At 40.6% G+C, this 25,766-nt stretch overlaps 2 protein-coding genes across 6 annotated transcripts in view; one reads left to right on the top strand and one right to left on the bottom strand.

Annotated features, from left to right (window-relative positions):
* Nucleotides 1-25,766, top strand: part of LOC134224133 (protein Fe65 homolog) — a 92,056-nt gene that overhangs the window by 29,011 nt on the left and 37,279 nt on the right. For all 3 annotated transcript variants that reach the window (XM_062703388.1, XM_062703389.1, XM_062703387.1), the window contains 6 exons: nucleotides 9,662-9,887; nucleotides 9,947-10,245; nucleotides 10,307-10,610; nucleotides 10,673-10,862; nucleotides 10,932-11,059; nucleotides 12,284-12,382. In XM_062703388.1, the coding sequence (XP_062559372.1) occupies nucleotides 9,662-9,887; nucleotides 9,947-10,245; nucleotides 10,307-10,610; nucleotides 10,673-10,862; nucleotides 10,932-11,059; nucleotides 12,284-12,382 (1,246 nt within the window). The remainder of the gene's footprint in view (nucleotides 1-9,661; nucleotides 9,888-9,946; nucleotides 10,246-10,306; nucleotides 10,611-10,672; nucleotides 10,863-10,931; nucleotides 11,060-12,283; nucleotides 12,383-25,766) is intronic.
* On the bottom strand, nucleotides 20,880-23,138 carry LOC134224135 (uncharacterized). Of its 3 annotated transcripts, none has more exons than XM_062703393.1 (4): nucleotides 22,010-22,323; nucleotides 21,687-21,825; nucleotides 21,433-21,636; nucleotides 20,880-21,356 (listed from the first exon to the last, which is right to left on the bottom strand). In XM_062703393.1, the coding sequence occupies exons 2-4, from the start codon at nucleotides 21,811-21,813 to the stop codon at nucleotides 21,022-21,024; spliced, it is 666 nt and encodes a 221-aa protein (XP_062559377.1). In that variant the 5' UTR covers nucleotides 21,814-21,825; nucleotides 22,010-22,323; the 3' UTR covers nucleotides 20,880-21,021. The 3 variants fall into 3 exon arrangements, with proteins under 3 accessions (XP_062559377.1, XP_062559376.1, XP_062559378.1); XM_062703394.1 differs by lacking the exon at nucleotides 20,880-21,356 and adding exons at nucleotides 22,760-22,963; nucleotides 23,015-23,138 and having other exon boundaries at nucleotides 21,483-21,616; nucleotides 21,687-22,677; XM_062703392.1 differs by having other exon boundaries at nucleotides 21,687-22,323.

Here is a 25,766-nt window from a genome sequence, read left to right as displayed (position 1 = left end):
CGGAAATACTTCAAGGAGTGACTATTGTGCGTTGCGCTCACTGCATTGTACATCTTTACGCTTCTTGTATCATGCACAACCTGTGTGAAAAAAACCCATGCCACAACACTACCAGGACGGCGGAAGCGTCTGCAGCGCCTGGACAGGGTGGCAGGTATGGCATGTATCATGTTAATTTTCAAATCTTACTTATAAGTTCGTCATTGGTATTGCCACCACGCTAAGGGTCAATAAGTCCTCAACAGTATATGAGCAGACTGCTAGAGGTGGCGGCAAGTTGGTAATGAAATGCCTTCAGTTAGCCAGCAGCTGTTACCTGTTCACCCGCTACGGACCCGCCGCCTTGGTAAAAGGGTGTTTCGTTACACTCCTAGAAAATACAATAAAATTATTACAGAAAATGCATGAGAAACTACCAAACCCTAATAACATGTTAATGGAGAATATTTGACAGTTTTGTTTGTTTGTAGATACCGTATGAGTGCCAATGTTTTTCAATGAATCATGGCCTACATTGATAAAAATATGTAAATATTTTCTACCTCTTGAATGTCAAAAAGGCACTCATGGACGCCATTATCGAGCGCAAAATACTGGATAGAGTAGATATCATAAAAAAAGATCAATTCTCTCCAATTTCTAAGATTAGATGCGCTGTCGAATTCAATATAAAAATTCGTTCATGAATACACTCAGCAAGTCGAAAGATCTGCGTATGTTGAAGGAAAAATATTTAAAAAATCTGAGTGCACCGTTCTATTTTTATCAAAGCAAGTTCAACGCAGGATCAATTCTCCCTTTAATATTTTTAAATTCGATTTTGGACAGTGCTCCAAAAAAAACAGTGTGTATCGATAACAACAACAATTTACAGACTGACACACATCAGTGAAGTTGAATTATATATGAGGCAGAAAGGTAAGGCCACGGTTGTTGGGAACGTCAAGCACCTTTACAATTTTATGGTTGGGGATGGGGTTTTCCTGCACAATACTTCCCAGTTAGTGCCTTCGTTGACAGACGTGGCCACGTTCCCACCCTAGTTCCACTAAAAAGTTCTATATAGTTTTCTCAAATTCCTTTGATTTGTATATCTACTTTGATATTAGCTCTGTTGTTCTTCGCTATCTCTCCTTCAAAATATTGAAAACTTTCGAGCTTTTTTGCACTGCTTGTCCTGTGGCTAACCTAAAGTTGCAGGAATTGTTCATGTTGAATTCCAAAGATTTGGTTGCACTGACGTTGGCGTTAAGACCGGCCGCAGGATGTTGAACTTAATTTGCTCATCATAGCCCCAGTTCGATAACAGGACATCATTAACTCGCTCAAATGATTCTTAGTAATTGGCTGGTCCATGGTTTGGTACACGATTGATTACACTTGTTACGATCTCTTATAAGCTATGCGGATCAGGCTATTATTAACATGTCCAGAACGGAGTGCAATGATAGTGCAAAAATAGTAGCTCAAGAGAGGACAGTGCTTATTCACCACGAGTTTAAATTGGTGATGACAAAACCAAAGTGGTTGAAAAAATTGTGTTTTTGGGTCATCGGAAACCGCCGAAAACAGAAAAGGCAAATGAACCACGGATTGCCTGTAACATAAAGTGACCAGATTTTTCTTGGACCAATCCGGGACACCTTCTATATTTTTAAAAGTTATCAAATCGTCAATGACATTTTCCTCCAATCAACCTACAACATCCAATATGATGCTTATGGCTCGATTTCATAGAAACAAATTTGCTAAAATCTTTGGTAGTTATATGATATGTATTATGAGCAGAGAGTTCGATTGCCGACGGCCGCTTAAGTCGTGGAAACCGAAAATCTTCGATAAACGAAACATTCCTCAGTGGTCTACTAAATGTTGTTAGTTGTCCATTGTATTATGTAAGTCTCCAACTGAACGATTGTTGTTGGTTGAAGACGGTGAATTGTCTATTTCAATTTTCGCATGTTTCAAGCATTTTCTTGATTTTGACGATTTTTAGATCTTTGCAGGTTTAAGGATAATCCTCACGGAATCCAAATTTGAAAGTACTCGCGTGTTCAAGAGCACACCACTCAATACGGAAGCAACGGACAACTGTCATTTTTATTATTCCATGCATGCTGCGACGCGTCCAGATTTTACACATTTTCTGATGTTCTGAAACTTCTCAGAATATTTCTAGACATTTTTAATTTTGTATATCATGCAAATCCTTAATATTCACACATTCCTCCTTTTAGTTCATTAAAATGATTAAGATTCCAGAGATTTCTGCGTTATCCGAAGGCTGACAAATTAACTCAACTTTCCCCAATTTTCGCAATCGTAAAGTGTACCCCAATATAGAAAAGATAGACGTAGTCCTACGTCAAAAGGTGACAAAAACGAATAAAAAATATTTTCAATTCTTTAATGTATTTCACAAATATTAATTAGACTGGTCCCATTTAAAATTACGGAAATGATTTCTCGCTTAACTTTTCAAAGGGACCTAAGTAACATATTTTTCATGAATTAATTTGAATAGCGCAATCAACAGAACAACATGAAAGCTATTGATTGCAGTATTCAAATTAATTCATGAAAAAATGTTACTTAGGACCTTTTGAAAAGTTTAGTGAGATTCAGATTCTCAAAATATTCAAAGTTCAGTAAATCTTTTAGATTGCTTCCTTTTTCCTTTTTCTTCTGCATAGTACGGTCTTTTACATATTTTCTAAACATCCTATTTCCAAATGATTCCATAGATTTCCCAAACTTTAAGGACTGATCATGGAATGCGGGACGTTTTCCGGGACACCTGACAATAATTCGGGAAAGTTGGGCTGAATCCAGGATTGAAACCGCACAATCCGGACAATATCTTGTAGAAAATGGTTCTTGACAGCAATCCAATGATCAGGTTGAATCAGATATACTACGTAGTAGGTGTCGTGCAGCTGTGGACCTATACCTGAATGAATATGATTTTTTATGATCTCCCAGCGCAGGACACCTCTCAATACCGGACACTTACCAAAACAGTACAGTGGTCCCTTTGTAATCTCCTCGCAGTACAAATGAAAGCTATTTGTAGGTCCTTAACCAGCAGATCTTTATTTGATATTGAAAAAATTGCCTAAAATTTTGGAGTTTCACCTCACTTTAGAAGGTTTGAATCAACACTATTAAAATCATTCTAATGCATTATGAGTATGTGGGAATGGTAACATAAGATATATTTCAAATAACGATTATGATTTGTTAGAAACATATATTATATAGGTAACTGTCTGTGGTGCGAAATCAATTTCGGACTGGCATCGCAGGCCATATGTGCAACCTATTTCTATTTATACTCCGTGGAGTTTACAATCATGGTATTCTTCTTTATCGGCATTTTGTCGGTGTCACAAAGCGACTTATAATATTTTTTATTTTTACGTCCGTAGACTTGGCTTTCTTTTATAATCGTGTTATTTACAATTGTTTTTTCATTTTTTTTTATTTTTGGAGAATTTTCTGAATTTAATTTCATTCAATTCTTTTTAACTTCGTTAAAAAAAAACACTTAAATTTCCACAATTTCTTTTCTTTTTTTTGCTTTCTTATGTACAAAGTATACGTGAAGTAGGGTGGTTAAAAAAAACACTTTTACAATTTTTTGATGGGCCGCCCTCTTATTCGGTTCTATTTGATGCCCTTATACTCTGGACAAAATTTCAGCCAAATCAGTCAACATTTGGGCGGTGCTAAACTCGTTGGAAGTTTATATTGAAAAATGTATGCAGAAACATCCAAAAACAGTGATTTGCAATTGGACGGCACTATTTACGATCAAGAATCATGATACTTGTAGTTCTTGTAGAATTAAATACAGAACTTTCTGCTGAAAACCGCGAGAAGATTAGAGTTTATTAGGCAAAGATATTGGCATTTTACTGGAGTGTTGAAGGGGTAAAGTTATTTCTTTTCAAAGGTAAAACAAACGAAATTTGCTCAAACCCCACTTCAGAGAAATGCTAATAACTTAGCCGAGCAAACTCTAATCTTCTCGCGGTTTTTGTGCATAACATTCTGTACTAAATTCTTCAAGATCTGAATGAGTATCATAGTTCTTCATCGTAAGTTGTGCCGTCCAACTGCAATTCACTGTTTTTGGATGTTTCTGCATACATTTTTGCATATAAACTTCCAACAAGTTTAGCACCACCCAAACGTTGACCGATTTGGCTGAAATTTTGTCCAGAGCATCGAGGCATCAAAAAGAACCGAATAAGAGGGCCCATCAAAAAAATTGAAAAAAGTTTTTCCCATACTAATTTGAGCCACCCTAACGTGAAGGCTATATGTTCGCTTCAAAACCAAACTTTTTATAGGACGCCCGGAGACTCAGTTCGCCAGTGACAGCGATCCTAGTAACTAGGAAGATGCAGCGGGTCTCTCCAGTTTAGTCTTCGAAGCGCAAACCGCAGAAAACGCCGTTGAATAGATTCAATGCGTTCTACGCCGTTGTTGTAATACGGGATCCATACTGACGAACAATACTCTAATGTAGAGCGCACCAGAGAACCGTACAGCGCTTTCAGACAATAGACGTTCGTAAATTTTTTTTCGCTGTTTCATGACAAAGCCCAGGGTTCTAGACACTTTGTCGACAACGTATGAAAGGTGGTGTGAAAATCTCAGTTGTGAGTCTAAAACCACACCCAAATCCTTCAAGTGATTCACCCGTTCAACTGTAATTTAACCGAATTGCTTGTAACAAGTTGCATTTGACCGGAAACCCTGTCTCATTGTTTCCTATTGAAAATTGGTCTGATCGGACTATAAGATCAGAAGTTATGAATACATTTTTATGCCAACAAATGCGTTAAAATGTCTTGCCCATTTGTGAGATACTTACCCTTAACCGATTTGTTTGTATTCGACGGTGAATCATATTCCATTTTTTTCTATTTCAAATCGGACTATGAGATCAAAATCATGGCCAAAATACTAATGCCCTTTTTGTATTGAGTTTAATATTATTTGAATAACGGGCCCATGCACTTAACAGTGCTATTTCTGACTTCTTATATACATTTTACCTTTTACATCGAGAAATGCACTCATACCGCTAGGTGGATTATTCAGGGTTTTTGCTGAATTTAAAAGATTTTCTTGCCAAAGTTTCAATTCTTTCATCAATAACAGTCTTATTTTATTATTATTTATTCAGACTAAGGCCGAAGTGGCCTGTGCGGTATATAAGAGTCTTCTCCATTCGGCTCGGTCCATGGCTACACGTCGCCAACCACGCAGTCTGCGGAGGGTCCGCAAGTCATCTTCCACCTGATCGATCCACCTTGCCCGCTGCGCACCTCGCCTTCTTGTGCCCGTCGGATCGTTGTCGAGAACCATTTTCACCGGGTTACTGTCCGACATTCTGGCTACGTGCCCGGCCCATCGCAGTCGTCCGATTTTCGCGGTGTGAACGATGGATGGTTCTCCCAACAGCTGATGCAACTCGTGGTTCATTCGCCTCCTCCACGTACCGTCCGCCATCTGCACCCCACCATAGATGGTACGCAGCACTTTCCTTTCGAAAACTCCAAGTGCGCGTTGGTCCTCCACGAGCATCGTCCAGGTCTCGTGTCCGTAGAGGACTACCGGTCTAATTAGCGTTTTGTAGATAGTCAGTTTGGTACGGCGGCGAACTCTATTCGATCGGAGCGTCTTGCGGAGTCCAAAGTACGTACGATTTCCAGCCACTATGCGTCTCCGAATTTCTCTGCTGGTGTCATTTTCGGCAGTCACCAGTGAGCCCAAGTACACAAATTCTTCTACCACCTCGATTTCGTCACCACCGATGCAAACTCGCGGTGGGTGGCTCACATTGTCTTCTCTTGAACCTCTTCCTATCATGTACTTCGTCTTCGACGTCCGATCCGCTTAGCTTCCCTCTTCAGTCTGATGTAGGCTTCCTCCATCTTCTCAAAGTTACGTGCCATAATATCTATGTCGTCAGCGAAACCAAATAGCTGGACGGACTTATTGAAAATTGTACCACTCGTGTTAATCCCTGCTCTTCGTATTACCCCTTCCAAAGCGATGTTGAATAGCAAACACGAAAGACCATCACCTTGCCGTAACCCTCTGCGGGTTTCGAAGGGACTCGAGAATGCCCCTGAAACTCGAACTACGCACATCACCCGATCCATCGTCGCTTTGATCAATCGTGTCGGTTTATCCGGAAAACCGTGTTCGTGCATTAGCTGCCATAGCTGGTCCCGATCGATTGTATCATATGCGGCTTTGAAGTCGATGAATAGATGATGTGTGGGCACGTTGTATTCGCGGCATTTCTGCAGTACTTGGCGAATGGCGAACACCTGGTCCGTGGTGGAGCGTTCGCCCATAAAACCCGCCTGGTACTGCCCCACGAACTCCCTTGCAGTTGGTGCTAGTCGACGGCATAAAATTTGGGAGAGTACCTTGTAGGCGGCGTTCAGCAATGTGATTGCTATACAATAACAGTCTTAACAAGTAGCAAATACGTTTTTTTGCTTCTACATTCAACGTTTTGGTTGTTTGTCTGACCTTCTTCAGGATGTTAGGAGTTGGTATTTTCGTTGGTGTGTGTAGTGCACTTCATTTTGTTGTCGTGGTTTTGTAATGGCATTTATTTTTTTCATGCGTAGCTATTTTTACATACAACACTGTGTTTTGTTTTATAGCAGCTTTCGATATAAAAGCTTTCTCTACTCTACTGAGCTCAATTCCTCTACGCTTAATCACGCCTACTTGATTTTCAATTTGAAAACCCAGTCAACACAATATCGTATATGATGCAACATAATATGCTTAAGTGGAGGCGATATACGTACATATTGTACGGGGAAGTACCTATATGGCCTCCCCTGTAGCATCTTATTTGATATCATATACGATCTTGTGTTGACTAGGAACTGTTTCAGTTTATCAGTTTTTTTTTCTTTTTTACAATTTTGCTTGATGATCACATTGGTTCAATAATTTTAATGAAACATTAGATTATTAATAAAAGCAAAGGAGTTTTATAATTCAGTCACTGGAATATCGTGCCAAATTTTGGTTGTTGTAGCATCCAACTCACATTGCCACAATAACCAACAGTTGGCTTGATGTTTCTTGCCGTTTCCATCTACGCTAAGACATTCATCCGAAGACGGGTTACAGTGTGTGCTGCTTCCGTTCCCAGTTGTAGGATTTTATTATCTCCCTGTCTGGCTCCAAATTTTCCGTTTCTCTGCTCAACCAATTAACTTTTCTACATTTCCACTTGAAGAAAACAGCAACTCATGCAACGTCTGGGGCCTTCACACATGCCGTCAGGTGTGAAAGAATGTGAGAAGATACCACGTACACGTGCCCGTTGGACCGGGTATAAGGGGACAATTCCCTAGCGAACAGATAAAACCCAATAAACTTGATGTGTTCGCTCAATGTCAAGTGCCACATCTTGAGGGAAATTAACCGAACCGTTGCTACTTTAAGTTGGGATCTAGGTAAAAGCTGAATTGTTGGCCGGTGTTGGTCTGTTATAGCTTGAGACAGAAAATCGATAAGCACTCTGTAAGTGTCATGTGTCTAATCTAATTATTAGACAAGTACAGAGCCAAATTTAGAACTAATTTATTGTCCAAAACTAAAAGTAATGATGTCATGAATAATGACAATTATAATGTCAGATTGGTTAAGATCTAGGTTGTCGGTTGTCATAATTCAAATTCGGCTGTCTTGTTATATCATCAGCCGATTGCTTTAACGAGGTGGTGGCCAGTTCTTCCAAATCATGTTTTTTTTTGGCAAAATCCGCCAAATTATATGTATATTAATATTTGACGTTATTTCGTACTTACTACGTACTTACAGACAAAAGTTTTTACATGGAATTAAATGAGTTTCAGAGTGAAAATGGAGAAGAAGATTAAGATTGTTTATGAAAATATGCCACCGCCGGTCGATGTAATCGATTGTCATTTTCACCCAATCAGCAACCGGTACAATTATGATTTTGATTTGGTAGAGGGGTTGGGGGTGGGGGTGGTAAAACGAATAGGGAAATGTTATACTCTAAAATATTTATCCAACTCGTTACACGAAAAATAAAAAGGAATTAAATTACAATAAGTCAGCATTGAACAGGAGTTTTTAAGGTGAATCGCGTTGTAGTCCAATTTCAAATCTACATAGCACTTTTGAGGGCAAATAACTTGAAAAGTAAATGATAGACAAAAGCAAAAGGTAGTTTTTCACCTTTGCTCACTTGCAGCATACACGAAAAAATGGTTTCCAGATGTGCTTACCGCCTAAATATTCACATCTGTGCGAGCAAAAACGCGAGGTGAGGGATAGCACGGCCATTGTGGCTGCCATTTTTGAACGCTGCCGTTACTCACCTTAAACTCAAAATATGTTGGAAAATAAAAAAAAAAAATAGATTCAAGAAATTATTTGATTGGATAAAAAAACTTGAATAACAAACTTCTAAAAAATTGAAGTGTTAAATTGATAAAATCGTGAATTAAAAATTTTCAATTCCCAAACCGTGTTTAGATCGATTTTAGAAAGCAAAATAGTGATTTGGAGGGAACACAAAAAAAATGAATTCCTTTAATAAATTATATCATGGTGGGGTAAAATAAACACGTTATGGTGTGGGTAATATGGACCATATGAAGTACATAAATTTTTTTCATCGAAATTTTGTTTAGGCAAGTTTGTATTGTTTACCTCAGGAAATTCAAATGTTCGATTTTGTTCAGACCAATGTTATTTTTGAGTCATTTTTATTGATGTATCATGCTTTTTTTTTAGTAAAATCATTATAAGTTACCGATATATCAATTATTATTCAACATTTTAATTTCAAGAAACACATTTTATAGATGCTTAGCCTATGCGTACAATTCGTCAACTGGATTCATTGTTTTAATCTTAATTTCTTAACTTGTCCGTTTTACCCACACGCTATGTCCATTTCTCCCGCATACTTTTCAACTGGGACTTTTCATCGTGGTTTTCATTGTCATAAAAATTCTAGCATCGTAATGCTTCTGTTTAAGATTCACGTAAGTGGCTTAGGTCCTCAATATTACAACGTTTTTCATGTGAAAATGGCGTGATTCCTTAGGGTGTCCAGATTACTCCCAGACCCTCTACGCGAAACGTAAATACCGCCGTAAATACGAAGTAAATACCGACGTTATTAATACCGTCAATGGGGGTGACAACGGGCCTGGGGTGTTAAATTGGTCATCGCTCTCATGCAAAATCCGTAGGTCGGATAACTAAATCGTTCAAAAGGGTCTCTTGTGTTTTAGTTTTCTTGTTTTTAGATACAATAGTTCCATTAGATTTAAGTAGTTTAAACAGTGGGCTAATCTCACCCTCATTTGGCCCATTGTCATTCCCTTAAATTATGAAATGTTTCGAAATGGTCAGATTCAAAAGCATGTCAAAATTTGTTGCACAGAAACTTAAGTTTTTTTTTTTTTCTATAACATTAGATGTATTAGCGCTTCAATGCTTTTGTTTGATAATTGCTAGCACTTAGGTTATCACATACTATTTATTTGATTCCTTTCGACTTTTGTTACTTAAATCATATTCAAAGTATTGTGATACTAAATGAAACCACTGCTTCCGGTCCCAATTTCAGAAAACGGCTTGCTAAGCTACGAGAATCCCAACTATCATATGGACCCACTCCGAATGGAGCGTAACTCGCATCTGTACGAGGAGATCATCTCCGAATTGCAGCAGCAGGGTACTCTTCGACCCGCCGGAAGCGTAAATTTGGTTAGGGACCCGAGTTTGCTGGGTAGCAATCGGAAAGGATATCTGGACATTGCATCAATGGCTGTTGACAGCAAGGAAGTTGACAAGTAACCAACATGATTCTGAAACATCGACGTATAAGTATATTCATTATTTTTGGTTTTAGTTCTTTGGTAGAAAAACATAAATTGCTGGACGGCTCTCCCAACGAATCAGAAACGCAGAAGGATGAAGTCTCGGAAAAAGGCAAAAAGACTCAAGAGCAGGAAATCAAACACATAGCTGGAACGCTGAACGCCGATGATCTGTACGCAGTGCCGAACAAGAAGAAGCAACCAGCGGGAGAGGTCGCCCCTGCAGACGAGGAAGAAGATGAAGAAGAAAAGGGTAAACAGGAAGAAATTGAAGCCATCGAAGACAAGGACAAGACCAGTGATCTACCGCCGGGTTGGGAAAAGCATGAAGGTTAGTCTCTCGACTTCATGTTGATTATTCTCAAAACAATCAAACTTTGTTTTCTTCGCAGACAATGGTGGTCCTTACTATTGGCACATCAAATCGGGAACAATACAACGCGAGCCACCAGTTTGGCCAAAAGAACCACCGAAAGAGCTTAAGACACCGATAGCGCCAACGCCTCGCTATATTCAGAACTCCATGTTCTCCCAGACGCTGGCCAGCCTGTACGGGACACCAAAACCGGAGACCAGTTCGACCTCGTCCAGCAGTGGTCGATTACACGACAGTATTACGTCCGTTACCCGTAGCAGTACCAGCTCGGCCCTGGATCAGGAAGATGAACGACGACGGAGAGAGGACATTGCGTTGAAGTTAGTTAAAGGGTGGAACTGTTGTGGGTGGTATCCTATTTAAAGGTGAATTACTTTTCCAGACGACGAAGTTTTCCTCTTAAATCAGATTCAGACCGACCCATAAGATTCGCGGTGCGATCGTTGGGTTGGGTTGAGATTGCAGAAGAGGATCTCACTCCAGAACGGTCCTCTAAAGCGGTCAACAAGTGCATAGTGGATCTCTCGCTTGGCAGAAATGAGATGCTGGACGTTGTGGGTAGATGGGGTGATGTAAGTTTTGCTGTTGGTGTCCTGGGGATGAGCGAATTTTACTAACATTGCCAATATTGTGCTTTTTAGGGTAAAGACTTGTTTATGGACTTAGATGAAGGTGCTTTAAAATTAATTGATCCAGAATCGTTGACAATACTAAATTCGCAGCCGATACACACGATACGAGTGTGGGGCGTTGGTCGAGATAATGGAAGGTGAGTTAATTGATCTTAACTTATTGTAGAATGTAATTATCCGCTACGACTAATTAGTATTAGGCTTATACATTCGACTTTAACAAGATATAAACGAAAAATGTAACAGGGGATCGAAGGCTGCAAAATTTTATCTAAATTATATTTCTTAAGGACAATCCTCAAGGAATCTAAATTTAAAAGTACTACTGTTTTCGAGGGCACACCACTCAATACGGAAGCAACGCTCAACTGTCATTTTCATTATTTCACGCATGCTGCGACGCAGCAAAGCTGAAATAATAAAAATGACAGTTGTGCGTGACTTTCGTATTGAGTGGTGTGCCCTCGAGAACGCGAGTACTTTTAAATTTGGATTCCGTGAGGATTGTCCTTAACCGATGGCATATCCATGGTATTATGTACGTTTGTCCTATTGCATTCAAGCCTAACACATTGATGCCCAACTGGGCTTTAATATAGGAGACTAATACAAATGCAATAGGAAATGAATCCGAGAAGCCACTTCCAACGCTGTAAACGGAATTGCACACCGCCCATCAACTTCCTTCCTTAATCCAGTAATGCTGTCTCTCTAAGTCAGTTTTAGCTATGATTTTCAGCTGAATGAACTTTTAAATTTTGATGATATATTTTATACACATTTCACTTAGGGTTGTAACCAGTGAAACCGATATTCATTTAAAGCAATTAGTACATAGTAACGCACCTGATATGTTTATTATTAACAATACAGCCCTTAGCCTACCGGGACTCGCCAGGTCCTGCCCCTGTTATGAACGACAAGAGTGCTTTCGTCAAAGGTTTTCACTACTATGCGAGTCCCCGAAGGTCATAAGTAATATTGCTTCTAAAAAAGATCATAAACAAGACACATTCTAAAACGGATGTTTCATAATCTATTTTTCATGTCCAGATACCCTTGATTTGTTTATTCCAACATATTTTTTCAAAATATTTCTTTTGTCTGTTTCTTTTCCTGCTGCTTTCTATCACTGGTGCACAACATGCATAAACTTTCATTCAAACAAACTATACTTTCTGTGTGGTATCTTATTTTGCTGTACTCCCAGAGAAAGGTATGATTAATCACCAGCGTGACTGAAGTAAATGGTGTCATACAATGTCACTTTCATTTTTCTATTATTGATAATATTTTTCCTATCTGTTAAAACCTAATCTAGTGACTAATGGATTGGTTTCGTTTATTTTGTATGTCTGCAGAGATTTTGCTTACGTGGCCAGAGATCGACTCACCCGAATCCACATGTGTCACGTTTTCCGATGTGATACCGCCGCCAGGACGATCGCCAACACGTTAAGGTAAGTTTAGAAGATTTTGAACAGAACAACGCTTCTGCTATAGGCATCATTTGTGGACGGTTGTTTACATACAAATGTTTCTTATCCAACAAAAATTCCCAATCAAGTTAATGAGTTGTCGAGATGGATGTTCACTGTTCAGGCACACAAAACAATTCCATGCGTTTTCACTCCACTCGGTCGACTACGCATGGTTTTTATATGCCGGGACATTTGTCTCGATAAATTCATAATGCTGCTTAGTTAAGCTAACCTCATTATTTTTATCGAAACTTCTTCCTTCGATAATTTGAGCGAAAAAAATAAAATACAACTGTATGTCGTATTGTAACAATCTAAAGTCAGATACTCCTGAAAAGACAAGGGAGACCCGCACGCCTCCGTAGGTTGGAGTTGGGTGCCCGGGAGACCTGAGCTGGATCTAGATTAGGTAGTGCAGCCCTCCATCTTCGAGGACGCAGATAAGGGCTGAAACCTGGTAGGCTATCCTTAGCCAAGGCATCTCGTATGTGTGTGTGTGGTCCCAAATGGTCGGAGCGAAATGCGATGACAGCAGCTCTCCGTGGGTGCGTGTGTACGCCACGGAGATCTGACAAAAAGAGGCCGAGTCATGGCTTGCTGCTCATTATAGATAGTAGAATCTATAGATGAGCGAAAGCATGGCTGAGTCGATTTTTTTGCCCATGCACACGCGCATATGACGTCACAGCCCTTAACGTTTCCATTGAAATCGTGACGTCATGCTCGTTTGGAGACACGTTTGACAGTTCGTTTGGAGACAGAGGATTTATCTTCGCTCATCTATATATTCCACTATCTATACTGCTCATCGATTGACACGCTGAGGTGTTTATAATCACACGCTGATGGTAACTTACTCAAACCCTTCAGTAACGATATTTCGTAGCAGGATCGAGGAATGTCAAACTTTGGACTCCAGCAAATCACACTTTCTACTGAGTTTTGGATCTCGCAGATTTCACAAACGGTCCGGAAGGGTCTACCGTTGAGAGAATGTGAGAATCGGGTGTGGCCGATGTGGAGGTGGAAGATGACTTGCTGGTGCTTGATACTGGGTATGTCGGTCCAAGGTGCCGTGGATTCTTTTGCCTTCCGAAGCTTCCAGGTCCTGCAATATGTCTGGCCGACAATTTTTTTTACTCAGGCTTTATCGTCAGCCGGGGAAACAGGAAATTATAATTTTAACCGAAAAATGTTCGATTACGGGAATTGACAATTACCCAATCAAAACTTTTGGATCATGCGAAATGCGACAATTTTGTAAACGTTCTTCGGTAATTTGAGGTTATAACTTTCAGTCTTTTTATGCTCAAAAACGGGTTTTACGTTTTTATCCGACGTTTCGGTTACATCTATTGTACCTTTATGAACTTAAAAATTTCACTGTCCGCTGGCTTCGGCACGCCGCGATCAAAACGGATGCGCAGGGAATTTGCTCGTAATTCAATGTCCGCCATTTTTACACCGTTGGTCACTCTCACACTTCCAATAGATCTCGTATCAGCTCTACTGAGCTGTTGTACCAGTTTATTTCTTCCAATGCTCAAATATATTACATATACGTCAAATCCAGGCATGAACTGACTGAGCCGCCATTCGTCGGGAAAAGTTTGACTTGTCCATGCCAGGGTTGGGCATTTTCACATAAAGTGTATACTGTGTAGAGATCTCACCAGTAAAGAGAAATGTATTGATTCACACTCGAGAGCATTTGCACGTTTGTGTAAATCAAGCCGGGAGAGACATGGTCGATAAAGAAGATTTTTTTTTCGGTCGCGTGTGTTTTGTTGCTGTGTACAACAAATTAGAAGTGTTGTGCACAAGACATGACCGCTCGACGTACACTACATAAAATCTCTTAGTATAATTCGTAATATCATATGAATATCAGGTTGTATACATGACACATTCGCGAAGCTTAACCAAAAATCATCATAATCTGATCTCAGTATAAACATTTTTCTCAATCACCACCAACGACCATCACGGATGTTACTTGGACCGCTATACCGACGCAAACATCGTTTCAAGTCAATTAAAAAACTGCTCCCCCACGCGCGTTTGCGGTTTTGCTTGAAATCATCGTGCGGTTGTCATCAGCATCGCAGCGTTTATTATAAAATGATAGTCCTGAAAAAGGACCGATTAAGTGCGCCATTCACTATCAATGTATGCGAGAAAATTTAGCGTTAGTACTGCTCCCACCGACGACGAGATTTCAGCAGCAACCACCGCCGACGTCCAAAATTGTTGGATGAATTTCGAAATCTTTATGATGTTGCTGACGACAGCCACACGAATATTTACATCAAACCGCATCTGCAGCATTTGTCAATTACGCGAGAGAACACCACTGATGTCAATACTGGGGCCACTGTCCGAAGAATCTCGGACTAACTGGCTCTCACGCGCTGATTGCTGGTTGCGATGCTGGGACCGTGTTGGACCGCTCTCTGCAAAATCTCGAATAAAATGGCTCTCGCGCGTTGTAAAGTTGCTTCCTAGTATCTAATGAAGTAAGCTCAGTATGTCCGCCCCTTTGTTATTCGCAATGAGTGCACATAATTTTTAACCAATAAAGATTAACAAAGAGGCTGGGCATAAGGCTCACTATATTGAAAACAAGAAGACAGCTTTCCCGCGCGAGCTCTTTGTTCGAGATTCCATGGAGAGCGGTCCCTGTATCGGCATCAGTGGTCTTCGTCGGAGTCTGCTGCGTCCAGTGGGTTGTGGTTCCAGCATCGATATCGGTAGTGCTAGTCGGCCTGTTGCTGCAGAATCAGTACTCAAGTATACAGCAAATCGTGGTGAAGCATTGAATGGCCATCCGCAACAATCGTCAACGGATATGCTTCAAGGCACATAAACCGGTTCTTTTCAGGATCAATATTTTAAATGGAAGACACTATATATGTGACGCATATTCTTTACAGGAACAGAAAATTTGATGACAATTAGGATAACATCAGTGATGACCGTCGGCGGTGGTTGCTGCAGTGAATTTAGCGTCTGTAATTATTTTGCAATGGAAAGTGAAATTTGATTGCTAGATTGTGCTTAATATTTAGAAAGGCGCATCCTTTTGTATAATTTCCTTTCGCATCCTTTCGCAACCTGCCGACTGCCACCACAGAGTTCAAGAACGACGTCATCTAATTTTCGACAGTCACCATAAGAATGTGCTTAGTAATTTGGTGAAAACTTCTCTCAATATTAAACTTGCTTTTGTATGTAATAGTGCATTAAGGAAATCTGATATGATAAGTGAAATATTCTTGCAAGATTTGGAAAATCGGTTGCTTGCTGTTAGTATTTGTGAATGCTCAACAATGCCTAAAGAAGCATAAATAGGTTCTTCTCAGAACCCCCATTTGAAACGGAAGAGTTGATTTGAACTGTATTTTCCTTAAAGCGACATTCAATTAAATTGCAATGATTGCGTCGTTATCCCAGCAGCATCAGTGATGACCGTCGGCGGTGGTTGCTACAGACAATTTATTCGCCACGGTATCGTCTATAGCCATTCAACGGTAGAGAGTTAAACTTTTTCTTTAAAATGAAATAAAATTAAATGACTATGAATGTCTTGTTAGCGATCCCAACGGCACCAATGATGGCCATCGCCGAAGGCTGCTGTAGAAGCAACCTTCACATTGAAAGTGACTATTATGGCGTCAGAGCTGTCCGACTGTGGTGGTGGATAGTCTGCGCGATAGTCTGTAACAATTCAGCAGTATAAAAAGAAATCTTTTCTCAAATTCAAGTATCAAATTCAAACACGACAAATCAAACCAATCTCTTTTAAGGTCACTCCTGACGGAATTCAAGTTTCAAAGTGTTCGCGTTTTTGGGGGCACACCACTCGATACGGAAGCAACGCACAACTGTCATTTTTATTGTTTCACGCATGCTGCGACGCAGCAAAGCTAAATCAACAAAAATGACAGTTGTGCGCCGCCTCCGTATCGAGTGGTGTGCCTCCGAAAACGCGAGCACTTTGAAACTTGGATTCCGTCAGGAGTGACCTTAATAGTAATGGTCCTGACAAAGAACCTATTTTTAAAATGTCTTTGCAATTACTAACAGCATGCGGGCAACGATTTCACTTGAGTGATGTTCCTACTGACGACGAGTTTTCTGCAGCAACCACCGGCGATGGCCGCCATTGTTGGATAAATTTTCACTTTGCTGGACATTTTCCGTAAAACAAATTCTCTTCTGTGTATTATGGTGGTCCTAACAAAGGACCGATGGATTTTAATTGCATCACGACCGCCATCCGATGATTCGTTGCTACGAACGCCGGCTGGTACACGCTCCGTAAAATCACGACCGTAAATGACGCGCTGTTGCTGCTGCCACGATCGCCACAGACACCACCGAACGCCAACGCCACCGAGCCGTTGTTACCAGACAGCTACCAGATGGTCTGCGTTCCAGCGGAGTGAGCCGCTCGCCGTGAACTCTCGAACGAAAATGACGCGCGCGTAGAGATGTCGCAAATTAATTGATTAGTTCGATTAATCGTTGCGATAATTGATTATTTTTGAATCGATTACTTCCCAACGATTAATCGATTCAATGAATCGAGAGTAATCGATTAGTTACTAATCGATTAATCGAGATTTTACGACAGCTCTAAGATGTCGATTACTTCGAATAATCGATTTATCGTTGTGATAATCGATTAATTTTGAATCGATTACTATTCAACGATGAATCTTTTCAATAATCGTCAAGAATCGAGAGTAATCGATTAGTTCATTCATTTTCATTTATTTAGTTAACATCTAAACAGATAACACTGAATCAACAATTTGACGCCACAATGCACGGTTCGAGGCCGCATCTCTCCATCCTCGGATACGCCCCACGCTCGCCAAGTCGTTCTGCACCTGGTCTGCCCATCTCGCTCGCTGCGCTCCACGCCGTCTCGTACCTGCCGGATCGGAAGCGAACACCATCTTTGCAGGGTTGCTGTCCGGCATTCTTGCAACATGTCCTGCCCATCGTACCCTTCCGGCTTTAGCTACCTTCTGGATACTGGGTTCGCCGTAGAGTTGGGCGAGCTCATGGTTCATTCTTCGCCGCCACACACCGTCTTCTTGCACACCGCCAAAGATGGTCCTAAGCACCCGTCTCTCGAATACTCCGAGTGCTTGCAAGTCCTCCTCGAGCATTGTCCATGTTTCATGTCCGTAGAGGACAACCGGTCTTATTAGCGTCTTGTACATGACACATTTGGTGCGGTGGCGAATCTTTTTCGACCGCAGTTTCTTCTGGAGCCCGTAGTAGGCCCGACTTCCTCAAATGATGCGCCTTCGTATTTCACGACTAACGTTGTTGTCAGCCGTTAGCAAGGATCCGAGGTAGACGAATTCCTCGACCACCTCGAAGGTATCCCCGTCTATCGTAACACTGCTTCCCAGGCGGGCCCTATCGCGCTCGGTTCCGCCCACAAGCATGTACTTTGTCTTTGACGCATTCACCACCAGTCCAACTTTTGTTGCTTCACGTTTCAGGCGGGTGTACAGTTCTGCCACCTTTGCAAATGTTCGGCCGACAATGTCCATGTCATCCGCGAAGCAAATAAATTGACTGGATCTGTTGAAAATCGTACCCCGGCTGTTACACCCGGCTCTCCGCATGACACCTTCTAGCGCAATGTTGAACAACAGGCACGAAAGTCCATCACCTTGTCTTAGTCCCCGGCGCGATTCGAACGAACTGGAGTGTTCGCCCGAAATCTTCACACAGTTTTGCACACCATCCACCGTTGCTTTGATCAGTCTGGTAAGCTTCCCAGGGAAGCTTTTCTTGTCCATAATTTTCCATAGCTCTACCCGGTCTATACTGTCGTATGCCGCCTTGAAATCAACGAACAGATGGTGCGTTGGGACCTGGTATTCACGGCATTTTTGAAGGATTTGCCGTACAGTAAAGATCTGGTCGGTTGTCGAGCGGCCGTCAACGAAGCCGGCTTGATAACTTCCCGCGAACTCGTTCACTAATGGTGACAGACGACGGAAGATGATCTGGGATATCACTTTGTAGGCGGCATTAAGGATGGTGATCGCTCGAAAGTTCTCACACTCCAGTTTGTCGCCTTTCTTGTAGATGGGGCATATAACCCCTTCCTTCCACTCCTCCGGTAGCTGTTCGGTTTCCCAGATTCTGACTATCAGTTTGTGCAGGCAAGTGGCCAGCTTTTCCGGGCCCATCTTGATGAGCTCAGCTCCGATACCATCCTTACCAGCTGCTTTATTGGTCTTTGCTGTTGAATGGCATCCTTAACTTCCCTCAAGGTGGGGGCTGGTTGGCTTCCATCGTCCGCTGAACTGACGTAGTCATCTCCTCCGCTGCCTTGACTTTCACTGCCTGTACTCTCAGCGCCATTCAGATGTTCCTCGTAGTGCTGCTTCCACCTTTCGATCACCACACGTTCGTCCGTCAAGATGCTCCCATCCTTATCCCGGCACATTTCGGCTCGCGGCACGAAGCCTTTGCGGGATGCGTTGAGCTTCTGATAGAACTTGCGTGTATCTTGAGAACGGCACAGCTGTTCCATATCCTCGCACTCCGCTTCTTCCAGGCGGCGTTTCTTCTCCTGAAAAAGGCGGGTCTGCTGTCTCCGCTTCCGTCTATAACGTTCCACGTTCTGCCGGGTACCTTGCTGCAGCGCGACCGCCCGTGCTGCGTCCTTCTCCTCCAGAATCTGTCTGCACTCTTCGTCGAACCAATCGTTCCGTCGACTTCGACCCATATACCCGACGTTGTTCTCCGCTGCGTCGTTAATGGCTGCTTTGACTGTATTCCAGCAGTCCTCAAGAGGGGCCCCATCGAGCTCACCCTCTTCCGGCAACGCTGCCTCGAGATGCTGCGCGTATGCAGTGGCGACATCAGGTTGCTTCAGTCGCTCTAGGTCGTACCGCGGCGGTCGTCGGTACCGAACATTGTTGATGACGGATAGTTTTGGACGCAGTTTAACCATCACCAGATAGTGGTCAGAGTCGATGTTAGCGCCACGATATGTCCTGACGTCAATAATGTCGGAGAAGTGCCGTCCATCAATCAGAACGTGGTCGATTTGTGATTCTGTCTGCAGTGGTGATCTCCAGGTGTACCGATACGGGAGGCTGTGTTGGAAGTAGGTGCTACGAATGGCCATATTCTTGGAGGCGGCGAAATCAATTAGTCGTAGGCCGTTTTCGTTCGTCAGCCGGTGAGCGCTGAACTTTCCAATAGTCGGTCTAGTTACTAACCGATTAATCGAGATTTTACGACATCTCTACGCGCGCGTGCAAGACACGGCTCTTTTTATGCACCGAGAAAATGAAGCGGTCGGTGGTGGTCCAACAAAGGGACGTACCTTACATCAATCTGAGGTCCGTGTTGGGAGTGGATGAACGGAATTGATTTGTTCTGAAATTTTTCCAAGGCGTAAAGATAAAGTCGCTATTAACGTTTGAAATCTTACATGAATTCGTCACGGTCCCCAATTAACAAATTTTCATTTTGCACCCTGTATCCGAGGCTTCCCTTTAGACGTAGTTTACGTCAAAAAGGTCTAACGTTATGCATTATTGAAAACAGTAAAGTGTCATTTGCCTGTACTCTTTACATTTGCGGGTTTGTGTGATGAAGAGTGGGTATGACGCTTGCTCTTGCATACAAAGAGAAACTGGTTTCCTGTACGATTCTCTCAGAAAACGAATTTAGAAAGAGAAGTCTTCACACTTTCGCTTGAATACTCCTTCGAGCGAACCAACCGTATGATCCAGGCTTGATTTCCCAGAATGCTATTTTTGCGGTAGGGGGAAGAATCTTCAGCAACGTATACCTTATTCCATCCCGTTGCTTCTAGCAAGAGCGAGGGAAAGTTCGGCGAATGAAAACGGCTGGTTTATTGGAGAGCCTAGCAAGTCCGCCGGAACTCGAATTGTCGTCGACGGTGTGATGCTAAAAACTATCGGCGGTGACGCACACATCTCTCTGTGTGTTCTCTGTGCAAGAAAAGCTCATCTGGCCATGAAAGAGTAGCAATTACGGGAGATTGCTCAAGTTCAGCTCAATTTTATAATTTATACATTTCTAAATATCTCTACTTGAGCTAAGAAATCCCAAATTCTTATTCTTTCTATCTAATGAAGTTTGCTTCTAGTAATCTCTCTTAGTTCCAACGCTGAGTGATAACCTCGTTCGTTGTTAGTCGTATCTGAGTAACGAGAGATAGAAGATCAAAGTGTAACAAAACTAATAGTTGACTTACAATTTATTTTTTTCCAGCAATACTGGCGTAATTTGCAAATGAGAGTTCCCCTAATTGATTTTTTTTGTTTTGAATTGAAGTGTTAACGATAACATTGAACTCTCACTTACTTCTCATAATGATAAGAAGAGACGACGATTGGAATTTGTTCAAAGGTAGAACATGATGTATAAACAAACGATTGCGACATACGCTCTTACTCCTGCATATATTTAAAATTTTAATTCTTATTGAAATTTAATTAAAACACATTAGATATGGGCAAGTTATACGTTTCAAAATTAAAATATAATAAGCGTTATACAATTTCAACTCGCGAGAACAAAGGTCATCCTATAGCGAAATATCACTACTTTCGGAACACTATTCCTTCGCAAGTTCTTCGATCCAGCTCCAGTGGGCAGTCGTAGAAGAACACCAACGGTTTATTCCAATTGCAGAATCCAATATAGTTCGCCGTCACTTTCCGATCTCGGTATTCTATAAACGGCCGAGTATCATCATCCTTTGTGAGTTGCACCAATCCCCCAGGGTGAATATCGACTGTGAGCATTAGTGGTTGGAAGTACGACATCATTCCAATGGTGGATTGCTCTCGGAGCACAGTCTGATTGACCTGTACCTCAGGGGAATTTCGCGTGTAATGACGAACAACGGTTTTGGTGTTCGCCCATCCAGATAGAACTGCGAAGATCAATATTTTTTTTCAATTTTTAACCAGACATTCATATATCTATGGAACGCAGACAATCGAACTTACCGATCTCGTTCATTTCGGTTGCATCGTACGGATACATATTTGGGGCTATACGCAAATGTCCATCATTGGGGCCTAGAACACCCATCCGGAAGGTTTTGACACCATCCTTAGTTTCTTTTAAGTGTCGAAAACGGCTTATGGGATAATACGGGTGTGTATGCTTGTAGCCATGATTCGTATTGTACTGTAAGCAACCCCATGTGGCTAAAATTTAGATGCTTATTGACAGAAGTTCGGTAAGAACAAAAACTCACTTTCAAATTTGTTTGCCGATTCACTGCTAACAGATGAACTGAGAATAATTGAAATCGCCGAAATTAAAACAAACATTGTAGCCTGGATGAGTTGCTGATTACGACTGGCGATGGGTAATCCCAGCATCGTGTAGAATAGCTTGAGAGTATTGATTATAGATGGAAGATGCCATTCAGAACTGATTATATGCATACGTCATTATATACATAATAAGGTTAAAGCAGTATAATGATACTTGAATTGGTGCCGATATGAAAGCCGTTCAGTACAAAAACTTTTGTGGTCAGATTGTTTTTTTTTTGCATTTCTGCCTTTCACTTACATAAAATGTGCCGAAAGGCTTCGCTCCAAAAACAAACTTTCATAGACGGCCCGGAGACCCATAGTATTACGGACCCATAAGTATTGAACACTTGCGTTCTGTAGTGATAAGATGAAAATTAACCCGTCTTGACGCTTTCACTTTGTCTAGTCAGAACATGTTGAGTAACCTCTCTCTTGCGACATACGTTCTCATTCCTGAAATAACTAGAAATGTTTAAAATTTAATAAAACATGCGTTACAAAGAGGTAATTGAGGCGTTATATATTTCCAACAGCGTTATACTATTTCAAATGGCGAGAAAAAAAATGATAAACTACCAGCGAAATCTCACTACTTTCGGAACACTATTCCTTCGCAAGCTCTTTGATCCAGCTCCAGTGGACAGTCGTAGAAGAACACCAACGGTTTGTCCCAATTGCAGAACCCAATATAGTTTGCCGCCACCTTTGAATCTCGATATTCTAAAAACGGCCGAGAATCCTCATCCTTTGTGAGTTGCACCAATCCTTCAGGGTGAATGGCGACGGTGAACATTAGTGGCTTGAAGTACGACAGCATTCCAATGCTAGATTGCTCTCGGAGCACAACCTCACTAATCTGTTCCTGAGGTGAATTTCGTGTATAATGACGAACAACAGTTTTGGTGTTTCCCCATCCGGATAGAACTATGAAGAGCAATCGTTAGTTTTTTTTTTAAACCGGTTTGATGTTCACATACCTATTTGAAACGTAGACAATTGTACTTACCGATCTCATTCATTTCGGTTTTATCGTAAGGATACATATTTGGGGCTATACGCAAATGTCCATCATTAGGGCCAAGAACACCCATCCTGAAGGTTTTGACACCATCCTTGGTTTCATTCAAGTTTCGAAAACGACTAATAGGATAATACGGGTGTGCATGCTTGTAGCCATGATCCGTATTGTACTGTAAGCAACCCCATGTGGCTAAAATTTAGAAACTTATTGACAGAAGTTTGGTAAAGAATAAAAACTCACTTTCAAATTTGTTTGCCGGTTCACTGCTAACAGATGAACTGAGAATAATTGAAATCGCCGAAATTAAAACAAGCATTGTAGCCCGGACGAACTGCTGATTGCGACTGGTGATTGGTAATCCCAGCTTCGTGCAGGGTAGCTTGAGAGAATTGTCTATAGAAGAGAGATGCCGTTCAGAACAGGTTTCGACGTCATTATACATATGCGATTGGAGCAGTATAGTGGTGCTCGAATTGGTGACGAGCTGCACAGTTCAAAACAATGTTTTATTTTATTTTCGAATATATTTTCTTTTTATATGTAAAATGGTTTAGGGTACATTCAATCTATATTATTGTTGATTTTATCACTACTGGATTTTCAACATGTCACTGGAATCAGGATGTTTTCCGTTAATATGGAAAAAATTATTTTTAGTTCCAATTTTTAAATCTGGTATAAAATCCAATGTTCGTAACTATCGTGGTATTGCTCTTATATCTTGCATACCGAAATTGTTCGAAGCAATTGTTAATGAAAAAATATTTGTTCAAACTAAAAATCGAATCACATCTAAGCAACACGGTTTCTTTAAAGGTCGTTCGACAGCCACAAATCTAACAGAATTCGTTAATTATTCTTTGGATGCAATGGATAGTGGTCACCATGTAGAAGCCTTGTACACAGATTTTGACAAAGCTTTTGATCGCGTTGATTTACCCATGCTTTTGTTCAAACTGCAGAAGATGGAATTCAACCAAAACTTCTTCATTGGCTTGAATCGTATCTAACAAGTCGGGTTCAAATTGTAAGATTCAAAGGAAAATTATCAACCCCAATACAAGCCTCTTCTGGAGTTCCTCAAGGATCTCATTTAGGTCCGTTACTTTTTATTTTATTTGTAAATGACCTCCCTCTTGTGCTTCATAAATTGAATGTCTTAATTTATGCAGATGACATGAAACCTTTCCTAAAATCAAAACTGTCGAGGATATCGATACATTCAAAGATGAAATATTGGTATTCCATACATGGTGTAAAAAGTCTTCTACAGTTGAATATAAAAAAATGCAACTTAATAACCTTCAGCAGAAAACGAAACATACTCAGCGCAAATATTAGTTTTGATGATCAGAACGTAGTAAGAAGCAATAGAGTAAGAGATTTGGGAGTAATATTGGATTCAAAACTCACTTTCATCGATCATTATAACTTAATTGTAAGCAAATCCAACAACATGTTAGGTTTTATAAAACGATTCTGTGACAATTTTCAGGACCCATACACAATAAAAACACTATATACAGCTTATGTAAGGCCAATCTTAGAATATTGCAGCATAGTTTGGTCCCCATTTTCAGCTATTCATAATTCATGCCAACAGAATTGAGTCAGTTCAAAAACAATTTTTATTATATGCACTACGAAAGTTAGGGTGGACCGAATTTCCATTGCCACCATATGTAGCTCGTTGTAAGCTCATCAATATTCATTCACTGAAAGTGCGTCGAGATTTAGCAATGGTAACTTTTATAAACAATATTGTTTCAAACAGAATTGACTCAACGGAGCTATTATCAAAACTTAATTTTTATGTTCCATTACGATCTTTACGACATCGTCAAATATTCTCCGTAAGTTATCATCGAACAAATTATGCAAAAAATGGCCCAATGAATCAAATGATGATCACTTATAATAAACATTGTGACACTATTGACTTATCGATGTCCAAAACATAGCTGAAACAGATCTTCTCTCGTATTATAAGCTAATGACACTTTACAATAAGTTTAAACAGTATCAACATTATTTAATGTTATTTAGAATAGTTAAGAATACAAATGTAAATAGGTCTACCATTATGATTGACGACAATAAATAAATGTAATATATAAGTATATGCGGTTTTTCGAAAAAAATCGTTTTAGGGCATTCGAAACGAAATTCCGCGAAATTTGAGTATGGCGAAATCCGATTTCCTAATTTGGTTTCGTATCGTTAAATTTAAAAAAAATCGATCATTCTTTTAACGAAATTTAACGGAATTTCGAAAATAATTTTCATTAATTCCAATTTCCACATCATAAAAAAATTCGGCTGCGCCGCTTAATAAAGCCATTCGAACTCTACTCAATATTTTATGCTGCGACTTGAAAATTTCTTCGATGTTTTGTTAAAACTGTTCAAGTATAAAACGTAATGCATATTTGTTAGTTTAAATAATTTTGTTCAGTGAAGTAAAAAAAAATTGTAGATCTCATCATTTTGGTTGCTACATTTTTATTTAAGTAACTTGTGTTTGTGTATGTAAAATGTAATGTATTATGAGGCGATTGTTCGATTTGTTCGACGTTCGACCATTGTTTGAAAGCAATGAAATGGAGATGGTGACGTTTCAGAAGTTTTCCTGATTTAGTAGATTGTTAGATCTTTGCAGATTTAAGAATGCTCCAGATTTGAGGCATTCTCTGATATCTCATTTATTTCGGATTCTGGAACTGATTCATATCTTTCCGATTGAGATCATTGTCATGACCTAAACTTCTACCTTCAGATATTTTTGATTCCGTATATCATGGAAATCTATAATTTTCTCACATTTTCTAGATCCTTCAGATCCAGATTATTCAAATGCTTCAAAATCGTACCGATTTTCTGTCACAATCGTGCCGGTGCAGTGCGTTTTCCGTAGGGCAGTTTGTTGTTAGTTTGGACGTGCTGCTGCTTTTAACAGTTAATATTTAGCAATAATCGTGAAGGTCTGCGTTCG

This window comes from Armigeres subalbatus, chromosome 3, assembly GCF_024139115.2.
Source record: "Armigeres subalbatus isolate Guangzhou_Male chromosome 3, GZ_Asu_2, whole genome shotgun sequence".
Taxonomy (NCBI): domain Eukaryota; kingdom Metazoa; phylum Arthropoda; class Insecta; order Diptera; family Culicidae; genus Armigeres; species Armigeres subalbatus.
Note: the sequence above shows the minus strand (reverse complement) of the source record. Positions and strands in the feature narration are given on the sequence as shown.

Bases quoted from the DNA above. Each gene is read 5' to 3' on its own strand.
- LOC134224135 (XM_062703392.1), bottom strand. From the start codon at position 21,879: ATGCATATAATCAGTTCTGAATGGCATCTTCCATCTATAATCAATACT. The intron at 21,637-21,686 runs GTGAGTTTTTGT...TCTAAATTTTAG, and splicing joins ATCGGCAAACAAATTTGAAA to CCACATGGGGTTGCTTACAG. The intron at 21,357-21,432 runs GTAAGTTCGATT...TGATCTTCGCAG, and splicing joins AACCGAAATGAACGAGATCG to TTCTATCTGGATGGGCGAAC.